The sequence below is a fragment of the Sarcophilus harrisii genome, chromosome 2 (assembly GCF_902635505.1).
Source record: "Sarcophilus harrisii chromosome 2, mSarHar1.11, whole genome shotgun sequence".
Taxonomy (NCBI): domain Eukaryota; kingdom Metazoa; phylum Chordata; class Mammalia; order Dasyuromorphia; family Dasyuridae; genus Sarcophilus; species Sarcophilus harrisii.
This window is the reverse complement of record NC_045427.1, coordinates 169,160,370-169,177,777: the sequence shown is the minus strand read 5'-3', so window position 1 is coordinate 169,177,777 and position 17,408 is coordinate 169,160,370. Positions and strand designations below refer to the sequence as shown.

General features: G+C 36.0%; 1 protein-coding gene and 1 pseudogene across 1 annotated transcript; one reads left to right on the top strand and one right to left on the bottom strand.

The window, feature by feature from the left end:
* Positions 1–7,650: 7,650 nt before the first annotated feature.
* LOC100922267 lies at positions 7,651–9,005 on the top strand (annotated as a pseudogene).
* A 4,629-nt stretch (positions 9,006–13,634) lies between these two features.
* Positions 13,635–16,042, bottom strand: LOC105749056 (neutrophil antibiotic peptide NP-1-like). Its single transcript, XM_012539922.2, has 2 exons — positions 15,781–16,042; positions 13,635–13,839 (listed from the first exon to the last, which is right to left on the bottom strand). Exons 1-2 carry the CDS (start codon positions 15,950–15,952, stop codon positions 13,727–13,729), a joined length of 285 nt encoding a protein of 94 aa, XP_012395376.1. The 5' UTR covers positions 15,953–16,042; the 3' UTR covers positions 13,635–13,726.
* Between the last annotated feature and the right edge of the window lie 1,366 nt (positions 16,043–17,408).

The following is a 17,408-nucleotide window of genomic DNA, read 5'->3' as shown; positions in this document are numbered from 1 at the left end:
GTTTTTTTTACAAGAAACATATTTATACAGAGAGATTCACACAAAGTAAAGATAAGGGGTTGGAGAAAAGTTTCTTATCTTCAGCTGACTCAAAGAAAGCAGGGGTAGTAATCATGGTCTCAGACAAAGCAAAAACAAAAACATGTATAATTCAAAGACATAAAGAAGGATGCCATTTCTTGCTGAAAAATACCTTTAACAATAAAATCATAGCAATACCAAACACATATGCATGAAATAGGATAACATCTAAATTTTTGAAAAAGAATCAGTTTCAAGAATAAACAGATAAAAATACTATAGGAAGGGATTTCAACTTTCCCTTTTAAGAACAAGATAAATCCAACCAAAAAATAAATAAGAAAGAAGTTAAAAAGAGGAATAAAATGTTGGAAAAGTTCACTGTGCTATATTTGTAGAGAAAACTGAATGGGAAGAGAAAAGAATACACCTTTTTTCAGTAGTACATGGCATCTATATAAACATTAATCAGGTGTTAGACATGAAAATCTCACAATTAAATGAAGAAAAGCAGAAATAGCAAATGCATCTTTTTCAGATTATAATGCAATAAAGTTATATTCAATATTAGACTATAGAAAGGTCTAAAATAATTGGATATTAAATAATCAAATCCTTTAAATGATACAAGGAATGAATTCATTAAAGAAAATAATAATGACATAGCAAAATTTAAGGGATGCAACCAAAGCAGTACCTTAAACAAGATTTATATTTTCAATTGCTTACATTAATAAAATAGAGAAAAATCAGATCCATTATTTGCACATACAACTAAAAATCATTGAAAGAACAAATTAAAAATCTAACATTAAACATCAAATTCAAAATTCTGAAAATCAAAGGAGAGATTACTAACATTAAAAATAAGGAAACTGTTGCACTAATAAACCTGAGAATTAGTTTTATGGAAAAAAAAACAATAAAATAAGGCATTGACTAATTTAATTTTAAAAAGGAAAGAAGAAAACCAATTATTAGTATTAAAAATGAAAGGGGCAAATTCACCACCAATAAAACAGGAAATTAAAACTATTGCCCAATCTTATGTCAATAAGTTAGGCAATCTAAATGAAATGGGATGAATATCTCAAAAAAATATACATGCTCCAGATTTGCCTATATATGTGTGTATATATATATATATATACATACATACATATTTGTATATATGTGTGTGTGTGTGTGTGTGTGTGTGTGTATGTTTGTGTGTGCGTGTATGTGATTTAATAATTGCTTTTTTTGGGGGGGGGAAGAACTAGCACAAGTCATCAATGAATTCCCTAAGAAAAAAATTCTTGGCACCTGGATGATTGACAAGTGAATTGACAATTATTTAAAAAACAATCAATCCCAATTATTATGTTAACTATTTGGAAAAATAGGTGAAGACGTTCTACCATACTTTTTTTAGGATAAAAATATTGTGTTGATACCCAACCCCCAAAAACACAAAACTTGAGAAAGAAAATTATAGAACAATTTCCCTAATGAATATTGGTGCAAAAATTTTAAATAACATACTAGCAAAGAAATTACAACAATATAACATGAGGACCATACACTATGACTAGATGTGATTTATATCAGGAATGTAGTTTTGGTTCAAAATTTTAAAAACTATCAGCACATTTGACAATTTCAATAAGAAAATGAATGGAAATCATATGATAAATGCAGAAATAGATTTTTTTAAGATACAGCATTTATTCCTATTAATAAAAAACACTAAAGAGCACAGGAATAAATGGAACTTACCGGTAGGTGGTTTTACATAAATATTACACTAAAACCACCCACAAGCATTAACTGTAATTAATCTATAAAATTAGAACTTTCCCAATAAGATTAGGGGTGAAGCAAAAATATACATTATTATCTCTGTTATTTAATATTGTACTTGAAATGTTAACTATAGCAATAAGAGGAAAAAAGAAATTAATGGAATTAAAACAATGAGGAAACAAAACTATCACTCTTTGAAGTAGATATGATGTTACACTGAGAAAATCCTAGAAAGTCAACTAAAAATTATGAAATTATTAAGTTGTAGTTGTGTAAAATAAGCCCACATAAACTACGAGCATTTCTAGATTATTTTCACAAAGTGCAGCAACAAAAGATATAAAGTTTCTTTTAAAATAATTGAAGACAATATAAAGTATTTGAAAGTCTATCTGCCAAGAGAAATCCAAGAACTCTATGACCCAAATTACAAAAATTGTTTTCAAACCAATAAGGTCATATCTAAACAATTGGAAAACTACTAATGACTCATGGGTATTGAGCCAGCATAATAAAAATCACGATTCTACCTAAATTAATTTATATGGTTAGTGCCATGTCAATCAAATTATCAAAAGTTTATTTCATATATATATAAATGATAACAAAATTTATATGGAAAAATAGAAGTTTGAAGATATCAAGGGAATTCTAGAAAATCAATGAAAAAATGTAAAAGGTGGTCTAGCCATATCCAATTTCGAATTGCATTATAAAGTTCTCACTATCAAGATGATCTGGTACTGGCTAAGAAATAAAATGGTAGACCATTGGAAAGATAAGATACAAACTACTTTATATTAAATGACGAGACTAATCTAGTATGTGAGAAAACCAAAAATCCAAGCTTTTGGGGAAAAAATTCATCATTTGGACATAATCTCTAGAAAATCTATAAAACATTGTGGTAGAAACTAAGTATACACTAACATCTCACACAGTATATCAAGATAAAGTCAAAATGGGCACATGATTTAAGAGAGTATGGAATAGTTTATCTCTCAAATTTATGGATAAGGAAATAATTTAAGACCAAAGAAGATGTAGAAAGAATGACAGAAATGTAAAATAACTAAATTTTATTACAGAAGATTAAGTTTGTTTGTTTGTTTGTTTTTTACACCAACAAAACTAATGCAACCAAAATTACAAAGAAAGAAGAGAACTGGAAAAATGCAACTGGAAAAAAATGATAAAGGCCTCATTTTTCAAGATATAGAGAACTAAATCAAATGTATAAAAATACAGATCATTCCCCCAATAATTAAATTGTAAAGGGATTAAAACAGTTTTTAGACAAAGAAATCAAAGTTCTCTGTAGTCATATGAAAAAATCTAAACTACTATTGATCAGAGAAATACAAATAAAAATAGCTCTGAAGAACTACCTCACACCTATGACTATGTAACATGACCAAATAAAAGAAAAAAAATGAAAATGTTGGATGTTAGAGTGCATGTGGGCAAAGTGGGACACTAATGCACTGTTGGTGGTTTTGTGAACTGATTCAACTATTCTCAAGAGCAATTTGAAACTATGACCAAAATTCAATCAAACTGCATATCCTCTAATCTAGTAATACCACCATGAAATCTATATTCCAAAGACACTGATCAAAAGAGGGAAAGCCTTACATGAACTGATGCTGAGTGAAATGAGAAGGACCAGCAGATCATTATACACTTCAACAATAATACTTTATGATGATCAATTCTGATGGACCTGGCCCTCTTCAACAAGGAGATGAACAGAACCAGCTACACCCCAGCGAAAGAACTCTGGGAGATGACTATGAACCACTAGATAGAATTCCCAATCCCTCTATCTTTGTCCACCTGCATTTAATGGTACACTGTTTCAATGTCCTATTCTTTCTGAACAGCAAAATAACTGTTTGGACATGTACACTAATATTGTATTTAATTTATACTTTAACATATTTAACATGTATTGGTCAACCTGCCATCTGGGGGAGGGATTCAGGGGAAGGAGGGAAAAAATTAGAACAAAAGGTTTGGCAATTGTCAATGCTGTAAAATTACCCATGCATATAACTTGTAAATAAAAAGCTAAAAAAAAAATTTTAAGAGGGAAAGCACCCCATTGTACAAAAATATTCATACCAGCTAGCTGTTTTTGTGGTGGCTAAAAATGGGCCATAAAAGGAATACCATCAATTAAACATTAATGGTTAAACAAGCCATGGTACATGACTATAGCAGAATAGGATTGTGCTATAATAAATGACAAGCAGGATAATTTCAGAAAAACCTGGAAAGACTTGCATGAACTGATGCATAGGGAAGTGAACAGAACCAGGTGAATATTGTGTCACTAACAGCAATATTATTCCATGAAGAATTGTAAATTACTTACTTCTTCTTAGCAGTACAATGACTCAAAGGACTAAAGATGAAACCTATTATCTGCCTCCTGAGAAATAATTGATATTGATTGAATACAGGTGGAAGTATGCCATTTTTTCACTTTCTTTCCTCTTACTTATTTAAATTCAGCTATTCCTATCTTCATATACAGAGCCTTTTCTACCCCCATCAAATTTCTCCTGTCTCTTAACAAAAGGACTCTGATGTGTCTCAGACATGAGACCCCAGTATAATTGCAATGACTTTGGGCATGAGGAGTTTCACAAAGAAGTTCATTCTTAGCCTTGCTTAACATGGCTGTCCTTTCAAACTAACCAAAAATCTTTCTTGGTGATTTTCCCCAGATTTTTTCTCTCTGGGTGGGGAAGTGCAGCTAAGAGTAATTGAGTTATGGAAAGTAGGTTTCCTTGAACAATGGCTCAGGATAGGTCAGGTCTTCCGATTTCTCATGTTATATAATGTTTAATCATAGACTTTGTATGTGCTAAAGGACCAATGGCCCACAAAGGACACTGGGTGTACAGGCAGGTGCCTCATTAGGATAATCTGTTTCTAAGCCCCAGTGCCTGATCAGCCCTGGATTCTCAGATGACCTGACAAGGACTGAACAGACTATTAGAACTGCTGGGGCTGAAGAAGAATATTTCTGAAGAATGGTGTGTTTCCACTCAACATTTTGTCTTCTTTTTTGTTTTGTTTTATTTTCCTTCTCTCTCCAAATCTCAGGCTATCCCTATTCTTATCTATGAACTTGTGTTTGGCTCCTTCTGGAATCCCAACTATGAACATGAATATTTTACTTGGGGGAACACAAAGTATGAGTGTGGCTGTGGGAAAACTAGTTCATTTCATTTCAACAAAAAGAAAAGTATTAACAGCCTCAACATGGAAACATGGGACTTTAAGAGATGACTTCATAAAGCTCCTATTTTGTTTCTTCAAGGAATTTGTGTCTGGAATATCTATGCTGTCAGTCATTCACTTGAGCTAATTGCAAATGGGAGGAGCAGAGAGAGCAGATGAACAACTGGTAAAAAGTGGCACTTCTTCTGTTGACAAATTCAAGTAGCTGTGGTAGAAAGGGAAGTATTTGTCTTTAATGGACCCTCAAGGAGATCAGTATCAAGAAGACAGCAATTGTCCAAAGTGAGAGTCTGGACACGGATTCTAGTGTCTGCTCTATGATTTCCTTCCTATGTAGTCATGAGCAAGTCCCTTCTCCTCTTGGACCTATTTTTGCCTCTGCAAAATGAAGAGATTGGCACACACAATCTTTAAGATTTCTTTCAGTCCTGACAGCCTATAAAATTAGGAAGCTTAGTGGCACAGGGGATAAGGGACTGGACCTGGAATCAAGAGTTAACATGTTACCTCAGGTCCTAGTCAAGTCACTTCACCTCTCTCTACCTGTTTCCTCAACTGTAAAATGGGGAATAATAATAGTCCCTATTTTGCAGGGTTTTTTTGAGAATCAAATGAGATAATTGTAAAACATTTAGAACATTATATGATATTTAATATTTATTCACTTATCTTTTATGGAAGCAATTGTTGCTCTGGGGATAAAAAGGAAGGGGAGAATCAGCCTACAAACTACCCATACTTCTAGTTTTTTCTACTACTACACCCTCCCCCACTTTGCACCATGAAGCTCAGTGGAGGGGGAGGAGAGGGGAAGAGTAGAATAGGACACCAAATGTAACCAAACTTACCTGCCTTCCACTTCCTGCCTGAAATTTTCAAATAAGGGTTAAACAAAGTACTTCCCACTCTCCCATCCCTATTAAATTCAACATATTATTTTGACCAACACAGATGAAATGTCTTCTTACTTTACTATTCAGTTACTGGATTATTCATTGTCTTATGAATATTTTATTATTCAATATTTTAACTTATGAAGTTCATTCTTATCATGATTCCCAGTCTCCCCCATAAAGAAGAGTGAAAATGTAATAGTAAAAGGAAGAATATTATTAGGCCATACAGCACATCTGGAAGCACATCCTTAAGAAAGACAGGAAGCATTGATCACATGTGGATAAGCAGCATGCTATTCAGTATTTCTTTCCTTTTTTTTTTTTTTTTTTTTTTTTTTTTTTTTTTTTTTTTTTTTTTTGCTGAGACACTTGGGATTAAGTGACTTGCCTAGGATCACACAACTAGGAAGTGTTAAGTGTATGAGGCCAGATTTGAGCTGAGGTCCTCCTGACTTCAGAACTGGAGCTGTTCAGTACTTCTTACTAGTCATTTCAACCAATGACCATGTCTCTAGGAATCATGCCCAGTCCCCAAGACCAGAGTCAGCGTCTTCACTAGAGATTCTTTGCTAGTATATATAGTTTTTTAGTCATTAAAAAACTAAACAAAAAATATTTATTAAACACATGAAATAATAATAGTAGACAGAAAGAATATGGTGCTTTACAATAACTCATTTAATCCTCATAACAATTTTGAGTTAGGGCTGAGGGCAGGTATTTTATTATTCCCATTTTTACAAAGGACATGTCGAAAAATATTTTTATTTTCATAATTATTAATATGATACATGTAATTAATATATTTATAATCTATATTTTTCAGAGTTACCATTTTCCAGCAGACTCTGACTTGGGAATCATAATGCAGCTTGAAATGATCAATCAGTTCTTGACAATTCTCTTTTGTATATGTTAAGTGAAGTAAATCAAAGACTCTTAGACCCTGCTCCAATCACAAAACTCTGGTCCTGCCCCCCACCAAGTAATGATCCCCAGTATTTGAAACTATCACTTCAGAACTATTCTCACATGGCTGGAAAATATCCATATCTATCCTACTGGCATGAGTTTGCCATGGGAAATCACTCAGAGCCTGAAAATGATTGTATTGTAACCCACTTTCCTTCCCCACCTTCTCACTTTTCACTTATGATAGGTATTTAAAATCTCTATCTTTTCTGCAACAGAAGGTGGTCTCCTGCCCAGAACTTTGTTTGCAAATTGTATTCCTCACTCTTAAAGTGATTAAATTAAATTGATACTTGATCTCTAAAGCCTGTTTTTAGGCCTGCTTTTGTACCTCAACTATTCAGAGTTTGGAAGTAAATAAGCAGTAAAATTCTGAATCAAACAGATTCAGTTATTTACCTAGATTTACACAGTTGATTAGTATCTAAGGTTGGATTTGAATCCAGTGTTTCCTGATTTGTGATCCAACATCCTCTGTACTGTGTCATCTAGAAGTCTCTTTGTGGAAGGTGTTAGTAGTATATGTAAATAAGAAATGCCTCCTGCCTTCATGGAGCTCGAAATGTGTTTGAAACTATAACAGTCTCAAAGCTCCATGAAAACTAAAATCTGCCACTTAAAAAGGGGGACTAAAATATGCAATTATAGCTATTCCAATATCATATTGACAATCAAATTGAATAGGCAGAGGTTGTTTATATGCCTAGAAGAATGTCTGTACATATACAATATTCCTGAAATGAAGATACTGCATACAATCAGGAAAACTCCTTCTAACCCTGCAGGTTTGTGTGCCTTGTCAATAAACAATGATCATTGTTATCTGGCTTATCCTGGGAGTGCAATTATCAGGGAAGTTCAAGTCTGACACAATTTGAGGGCTGCTAATATGATACCAGCTCATGATAGTCCCCTAGCAGCCTTGGCTTTTTTTCTTTTTTGATGCAACTAGTACCAAATTTGCCACTGTTTCCGAGAAGGGAACTGTGATGAGAATATTTTCTATCCCAGAAGGACAGAAAGAAGAAAAAGAGTAAAGGTGTGTGCAAGCATTTGCTCTTTGGCCTTCAGCATGGATGGAATGTTCCTCTCTGCAACCAGTAACACTGAAACAGTTGCACATCTTCAAACTTGAGACTGGAAAAGAGAATCCTCAGGAGGAGCCTGGACTGGATACTTTGGGAAAGTGCTTATGGCCTTGCCCTCTCAAGTAACAGAAATGTTTAACCAGGATAGAGCATTTGCTACTGTCCGATGACCATTCTGTGGTCACAAAAAATCTCTGTTTATTTGCTGCAATTCAGAAGATTTCCCTGATGATTAATGGGACCTTCTGATGGATACTTATATATGTACAACCTGGACCATCAGAAAGAGGGGAATGCACTCTGATGAAACACAAGTTGGATGGCAGTATGGAGCTGACCAATGAACTTAGAGTCTTCATTCCATGACCCTCCATTAGTAGCTCAGACGTACAATGCTGCTGTGACAAGAGGTTACTTATGTATCTTCCTTACCTAGGAGACCTACATAGAGGACCTGGATGCAGTAGGTGGTACTTGTCCAGAAAATGAAACCAATATACTAAGATTGGATGAAGGCAGCAAGCATCCTCCCATGATTCTTCGAACTGACTGAACTTTATCAATCTGTGAACTCTAACTCTTTGGAGCAGAGAACCCTGGCTTGATAGTTCTTTGAGGACTCTGTGTTAAGCTGCTAGGAACTTTGACATGATTTAGGGAGACAGGATGGCAGAGACATTAAATTGTAGTCATAGACTAATATGGAAAAAATATATTGTTTTCACTTTTGTGGCTTTTAATCTTATCTATTTTCACTTTCTTGGTCCCCCCCCCCATTTTATTTTCCAAAATCAGCTATTTGCTCGATCTTTACAACCTCCTCACTTTGCATACCTTTATGTGCCAAGCTAGCTAGGAGAGAAGCCACTTTATAATAAACTAAAGTTTGCATTTCCTTTTACACATGTATATAATAGTAAGTATGTATAAAGAAAGTGTGAGGATATGATTCTTAATGCTGAGGTTAGTTCTGCACTGACGAAGGTCCAGAAAGTTTCTTATGCATGGGCTTATTGGTGTGACATCCTTTTTCTTCTGTTCCTAGTCATGGACCATTTTTTTAAAAATTATTTTATTTTTCATTAATTAAATTCCTCCTGAATATTGCTTATTTGTGGGACTTCTTCTGTGGTGGAATTTTCTTTTGTTCTTGGTTTTGTTCTGTGGGAGTAGGACAAGGATAATCTGTTTTCAGATCAAAAGCCAACTCCTTCCCCTCAACACATGAAGTTTAAAAAGAACTTGGAAATATCTAGAGAATAAGATGGCATGTGCAATTAAATCATCTGTTTCTTTAAAAAAAAATTATAACATACCATTAATCAACAAACATTTATTGATCATTTACTATGTGCCAGATACTGTATTAAGCAGTGGACATTCAAAGAAAAAGCAAAAACAAGCCCCAATCTCAAGGGATTTACATTCTATTGGGGAAGACAACTTGCATAAATCAGAACATGATTTATGTTCATGATTCATGATTTTCATATGAATATGAAATAGATGGAAGTTTACTTTAGGATTGATAGTCCTAGTACCTGGAGAAAGGAACTAATGAACAAAAAAGGTCACTGGAGGATATAAAGCTTGAACTGAGCCTTAATGAAATCTGGGATGGGGTGGGGTTGTGGGGTAGAGAGGAGGAGAGTTGGAGGTTAGAAGTAAGAACATTCCAAGCATGGGAATTTCGAATACAAAGGAAAAGGGGCAGAAGATCAGCATTGTGTGTGAGGAATAATAGCAAGAAGGCTGTGCTTCCTAGATTGTAATGTGTGGATGGGGAGTTAGAAGATTTTAAATATACCAAGAGTAAATATTAAAATTGCTAACTAAATGACTAAATTTGATCCTAGAAGTGACTGGGACTCACTGGAGTTGAATTTGGAGAATAATATACACAGGTCTACTTTTTAAGAAAGTCAATTTGGCAACTGAAGGGAGTATAGGAGAGATCAGGGAGATGAGGCAGAGAAGATGATTAAAAGGTTTGCATAGTTTAGTTGAAAGATGATAAGGATCTGAACTAGAGTTGTGGTTATGTGATGGCAAGAAGGGGAGACTCACTTTGAAGAATGGTCAGGCAAGAGAACCAGATAATATCATGAAAATCCATAGTAGAGAGAATATATGAGAGAAAGTGATCAAAATTGTAAGGCTACAGGGAGGTCAAGAACGATGAGGATCAAGAAAAGATTATTAGATTTGGAAATTCAAAGACAACTGGTAACTTTGCAAAAGCCCCAGGAAGGTATTGAATACCTATTTTCAAAGCTATAGAGGAAAACACATTCATTTTTTAACCAAACTAAGCTTAGCTGAAATGAGGCCCAAAAGATCCCAGACTTCTTAGATGCAGACTGAGATGAAAAGGAACGTACAAGGCAGTTCCCTTACTGCCTTGCACAAATCACCCCACCCTTTTAGTATATCATATAGTAAGCATCAGAGCGGGAACTAAACATAGGATTCCTGATTCCCAGGCCAGTGATGTTGTAGGCAGAGTATTAGAATTTCCTTCTCTAAAAACACACTAGTGCTTCTAGAACATCAATTCCTGATCTCATGATTCAGGATAAAAAGTTGAAGAAGGGAGAATGGGGTTGGGGGGAGGGAGTAGCTGTTAGGCAGGCACTTTTGAAATGTTCCAAATGTATTCTGGTTCCAAGTTGGCTCAGCCTCCTCCCCTTCCCTCCTCCCATCCTCCATCCCTATTACTGTGAGTTTGGGGTGGGAATAGGGAATTGTGGAGGTAGAGACTGTCCCACACCTTAGCCCAACGCCAGCTCCTTGCCTTCTCAGCTGCCTAATACCAATGCTTCCTCCTTTATCTAAAAGAATCATATTCTCCCAACTCTCCTTTCAACATCCTGTCACTCTATCCCCACCCTGACACAGCTCTACTATGCATACTCTCCTCATCAACTAGATTTTCCCTTCCCAGACTTATTTCTTGTCCTTACATAAATATTCCCCCTTGGGCAAAACTCAGCCCTGGTTTGGAGTTCTGTTCCTCAAAGAACTATTAGAAAAGATAAACTATGAAGGAACAGAGAAACCAGAAAGTAGGAGCTTTATTGGTTCAAAGGAAGGAGAGGTCATTTCTGGATTAAGGATCAATGAAGGAGGCTTCATGAAGAAGATAATAAACTGTTCTTAAAGAGTGAGAAGGAAATGGATGCTTGGAACTGTAGAAAAAGACATAATTGAGAGAGGAAACAGTATGAGCAAAGGCATAGGAACAGGAAAGCTCTGGAGCAGTCTAGTATATAATAAGTAAAGTACAGGACTCATACAAAAGAATAGTATCTAAAGGGGATGGATTATATTTTCCAGAATGCTTTGACCTACAAAGACATCAATAATTTGGAGACATTCCTAGGCCTCCATTTTCTATAAGAACATGTACCTATTGGCTCAGGTGATTGTGTCACAGGAAGATTATAGGAGAAGGATTCTAGGTTGGGAATAAACATTTTTTAACATCAACTATGTGTCCCTCACTATGCTGAGAAGTTTCACAAAACCCCTGAGAAAATGATCTTATTGTCCCCGTTTTGCAGTTTAAGAAACTAAGGCAAACAGAGTTTAAATGACATACTCAGGGTACACTGTTAGTGTCTGAGGCTGGATTTGAACTTGGGTCTTTCTGACTCTAAGCCCAAGGCTCTTTTACCATGTCATCAGCTGCTTTTCACAGGATCATTGAATCATAAGATTATAGATTTGGACCTAGAGTGGACCTTAACTCATTAGATCCCCATCCCTATTTTACAGATAAAGAAACTGAGGCAAATAGAGGTTAATAACTTGCCTAGGGTCACATTAGCAGTAATGTCTGAGGCTGGATTTGCATTTGTGTCTTTCTGACTCTAGAACCAGTACACCTATATTTTGGAAGTTTTTTCATTCTGTTTCCAGAGAGAAAATCTTGCAGATTAAAATTACTTTCTCCAAAGTCACCAATGATCTTTTTATTGTTCAGCTCAGTGACCTTATTTTTTTAGTCCTTTTCAAACTTAAGCACTTCCCTGTGCTTGTTGACATTGTTAATCAAACAAACACTCTTTTTGGATATTCTTACCTTCTTGAATTTTCATAAGATTTCTCTGTTCTGTTTCTCTTCATATCTACCAAATACAAGGAGGGGTCTCCTTTGCCAGTCCATCCCTATACTTGGGGGTACTCTGGGCCTCCATCCCAAGGTCATCACTTCTTTTCTGTTTATACTCTCTCCGAGTGACAATAGTTCTTATGGATTTCATGGCACTTGTCACATTTTTTTTACTATGCTCTTGCTATCTGCACCTGAACATTTATTTAGGTTTAATATATTCAACACAAAATTCATTATATTATCCCCACACTCATTCTCTTTCTTTGTCAAAGTCACCACAATCTTTCTATTAAATATGGTTTCCAAATTAAGCATAATCTTACCTTTCTATACTCTAACCCCCATAACTAAACAGTTGCTAAATCTTTGGGTCCTTTCTTATCTCATCACTTCAACATCTCTTGTCTGAAGCCCCATCTTTCCAGTCATACCATCTCAACCACAAGCTAAATTCTAATTATCTTTTATCTATTCTACAGTAATAGCTTCCTAAGTGATCTCCAGGCATCCGGGGTCTTGTTTATTGAATCCTTTCTCTGATATCTACAAGAAAGGTCTGATATGCAACTTTTCTGCCCAAGATGTTTCAGTGGCTGCTCCCCTTTACCTTTTAGAAAAAGTACAAACTCTTCTGTTTGGCATTAAAAAGTCTTCACAGCCCAATTCCAGTCTATATTTCCAGACTAATTTCCCCTAATTCAGCTTCATGTTTTTTACACTCCAGGCAAGCTGGCTGACCTATTTGATATTTCCAACTGCAGCCCCTGTGTCTTTGAAGAGATTTTTTGTTCCCCAAACCTAGAATGTTCTGTCTTCAGCTGTCTCCTGGAACATCTAGCTCCCTTCTAGGTTCAGCTCAAAGACATCTTCCTTCAAGGAGTTTTTCTTGATTCCCTCAATTTTTAGTGCCCTTTTCAGTTACTATGTATTCATTTTGCATATTTCCTGTGTTCATTTGTGAACTATACCTCCATAGCAGAATGGAAGCTTTTGGAGAACAGGGAGCATCCCACTTTTTTCTTTATATCTCCAACAACTAGTATCGTGCCTGACACATACTTCACCAATGCTAGTTCTATGACTCAGGGTTTCTTTGAGCATCAGTTTTCTGCTTGTATCAGATTGAAGTTTGAACCAAATGACTTCTAAAGTTCTTCCCAGATACCAGAAACCAAGATCCTATTTGCATTTGCCTCCCTCAAATGTTTTGAAGTGCTTTGTAAAACTTCAAGCACCAGAGAAATATGAACTTGTAAGAGTATATGAAGGGATGCAAAAATGTCATCTATTTTCTTTTCTTTTCAAAACACAGAGAAGGGACTGATACGTGCTCAGAAAAACAAAAACAAGCAACAATAAAAATGCCTCCCAGATGATCAAACATGAACCAAAGCAGCCCTCATTTTCCTTTCCTTCCCTTGATTCCCCTTCCCTTTTCTTTCCTCCATAGGACTATGTTTAATTTAAGAACCCGCCTGCACAATTACATCACAGACACGGATCTTAATGCTCACAAGGATGGTGTTTAATGGCACAATGCAGTAGGGAAGAGTTGGCTGTTAAAGAGCAGACACCTGCTGGCATCTAATGAGCAATCATCTACATCTGCAGCAAAGAAGTTTGTTGCCACAGGAGCCCCATCGACTTTCCGCATAACCACAACGCTGTTGGCAGAAGCAACTGCAGGCAGTTAACCCCCTGGTTCGACCTAGAAGGAGAGATTTTCAGTTACTTTCCACTATCATGGGATACCTAAAAGCTGCACTGAAGTTTGATCCACTGAATTGTCCCCCCATTACCAAAGGCATGTAATCCCAATAACATAGTCATAGGACTAAATGAGATGAATACAAACAATGGGGATGGGAATAAGGGTGATACTGATGAAGATAAAGATGCATTCACATTCACAACCTTATTGTACTCTACAATATATACACTGTCCTATCAATGCCCCTAAAGGAACCCAGGTAGAAATTGCCTCCACCACCTAGCATCTCTTTACTTTCTCTCTTTCTTAACCTTCTCTTAGGATACAAAGGATACTCCAGTCCTCCTGAAGATCAAAATTACTGTTAGACTGCAATAGAACTGGCAACTGGTTTTCAGGCTGTTAAAAGAGGATGCCCTCCAGTGCTGAGATTGCTGGGAAAGGATCCCTATGTGTGAGGAAGGATTCCTAGATATGAAGTTCAGAATTTTTGGGGCTGACTGGATTTTCTGACTCGTGACTTCTTTTCTTTTCTGTGATTTGCCACTCCTGATGAAGGATTATCTTGCATTTGATACCATTAGAATGGACTAAGAAAGAACTAGGGAAGGAACACTACAATCAGCAAGTAGGGAGAAAGGCTGGGAACTTTGGGATGCAGCAATATATGCCAGTCCTTTTCCCAGAAAATCTTGGATATCCCAAGGCAATCACAATAAACTTTGCATAGAAAAGAGAACTACATCCAGAAAGGGAACTATAGCAATTGAGTATAAAATAACACATGATAGTTTATTTTGTTTTTGTGTTTTCTTTTTCTTTTGTGGCTTTTCCCTTTTGTTCTGATTTTTCTCTCCCAACATAATTCATAAAGAAATGTGCATTTAAAAGTTAATATACATGTATAATCATAAAAAATAAAATAATGGTTAAAAAAAACTCTTGGATATGAAAAGAACTGGAGCTTTGGCTGATTATCCTAAAGAAAGGAAGCTACAGGACAAACAGCTCAATACTCCCTGGGGTGCAAGTAGAAGGTTGGGACTCAGGTAGTCAAGAAATTGTGCAGATATCTGGGCTTTGATTAGAGGATAACTGGGAAAGGGAGATCTTACTCAGTACACATGCAGATTTTGTTGCAAAGCAGATGACCATGTAGATTTGATCCTCCCTAAGTAAGTATCATCTAGGTGAGTGGAGGTGAAAACTAATTACCTAGGACCATTATCTTATCTGAGACTCTGCTACAAGCTCTGCTTCCAAAGAACTAGTCATCCTTTACTGCTAAATTAGAGGCTGTTGGAAGCTGGTAGGTTTGATCCCTATAGTACTAAATTTAGGACTTACAGCTTTCTGTCTGACCCTAAAGAAGTAGGGTCACTAACTTACTTCCTGACAGAGAGCACAGAAAAATCCATAAGGAGACATATCTTCTCTCCAATTCCTAACAAAAATCTCTGATTTCATCCTTTACTTGCTTTCCCTTGAAGCACACAAATGAACCTGCAGGAAGTATCCTTGCAAAAGGGGTTCAACATTTGTCTGAAAATGTGAGATTTGCTATCCAGCAAAGAAAAAACTATAATTATGAACAAAGCAGAGAGAAAGGAGTAGAGATGTGGACTATCATTCCATGGTGGTGTTCCTCCTCTCGGTCTAGACGAGAGATGGTCAGCATGATATGGTAGAAAGAATTCTGATTCTGTAGTCAGAGGTCCTGGGTTTAAATAAATCCTACCTCTGAACCTTACTATCTGTGGGTAGGCCACAATCCCTGGATATCTACATTTCATGCTCTGTTTATTGAGAGAGTTGGATTTGATCCAAGATTCCTTCTAGCTCTGAATAAATAATCCTGCATATGATTACTTTACAGACCTGTATGATCATCCCCATACCTAAAATCTCCCAAGCTTCCCTCATACGATGTCCTCTTACCAAAAGTATGACTTGGCAGGAAGAATTTTTGTGGGCCATCAGAATTCACTTTTACTTGAGTTTGTTTTGCATCTTCAGCCTGAGAATTGAGCACTGTGTCTTCTGCTGGTTTCTCAGCTGTGATATGGGCAGCCAAGAACAGAAGAGCAAAGAGGAGACAAAGGGACTTCATGGTTGCGGCTTGGCTGGAACTTGGTTGTCAATGAAGTTCAGCAGGTAATGAAGTTCTCTGAACACTACAAGATGGAGAGGGTCCATGGCTATATTTATAAAGAATTCTTGATCTCAGATTGTCAAAGAGGAAGGAGTCCAGTCTCTTTGAAGTTCCTTTGATCTGTTCCCACTGACCTTCTTAGACTACTGGGTTTCATTCAGGATGTATGTGTGATAATACCTCTCACTTCCTATGTCTGATTCCTTATCTCAAGATGGAGACACGTCTGTGGGCTCTTTGTTCTTTCCAAGTTGGATACAGGTGCATCCTTTTCATGAAATTTATAGTACATTAGGTCAAACTTTTGGTTTAATGCCATGTTTACTAGTGAGAGAGCTGTAGCATGTCCTGGAGGGGATTTTTGGGAAGTGAAAAGATAATAATAGCTAGCTAGCTTTGTTTAGCAATTCAAGATTTCAGAGTGTTTTACATATATTTCATTTGATTATAACAACCCCTTTGTGTTACAGGTAACATTATTATTACCAATTCACAGATGAGGAAAAAGATGTGAAAAGTTTAAATATATTACCTGAGATCACATAAGGAGTGAGTTTCTATGTCAGAATTTGAACTCAAGTCTTCCAAAGTCCCACACAACATAGAAACCTAAAATCTAGGCCTCTGTAAGAATCTGCTTATCTTCCTTACATCAGAAAATCTCACCTGTGTCAATTTCCTAAATTGTAAAATGAGTGTAGTTTGGCCTATTTGTCGGCCTGTTGTGAGGAGATAGTAGAAATTGGGTTGTGGAGATCAAATAAGATAATGGTAGTAAAACATTTTGACAAATGTAAATTATTATGCAAACTGAATTGGAGCCATCTCTGTCAATCTGTTCACTTTCTATTATGTTTCAGGATAATTAGCCTATGAGGTCCTTTTTATCTCCATAAAAGAAAGGGATTAGGATAGGTGGTTTCTTGTTACAGATAACATTATAAGATTTAGAAGTGAAGTCCAATCTTTAGTTTATTGGCTAAGCAATCCAACATAGATTTTACATGTACAGTTCTTCAGAACATATTTCCATATTCATCATGCTATGCAAAAAAAAAATCATATCAAAAGGGAAAAAGCAAGCAAACAAACAACAAAAGGTGAGAATACTATCCTTTAATCTACATTCAGTCTCCATAGTTCTCCCTCTGTATATGGATTGGCACTTTCCATCACAAGTCTATTGGAATTTCCCTGAATCTTCTCATTGTTGAAAAGAGCCAAGTCCATCACATCATCACATAATCTCGTTTTTACCATGTACAGCGTTCTCTTGCTTCTTCTCATTTCACTGACTATCAGTTCATGTAAGTCTTTCCAGGACATTCTGAAATCAGCCTGTTCATCATTTCTTTTTTTTTTTTTAATTTTTTAAAGCTGTTATTTTCAAAACATGCATGTAGATAGTTTTTGA

Coding starts and splice junctions, on each gene's coding strand:
- LOC105749056 (XM_012539922.2), bottom strand. CDS start 15,952: ATGAAGTCCCTTTGTCTCCTCTTTGCTCTTCTGTTCTTGGCTGCCCAT. Junction 13,840..15,780: donor CCTGCCAAGTCATACTTTTG/GTAAGAGGACAT, acceptor CTCTCCTTCTAG/GTCGAACCAGGGGGTTAACT.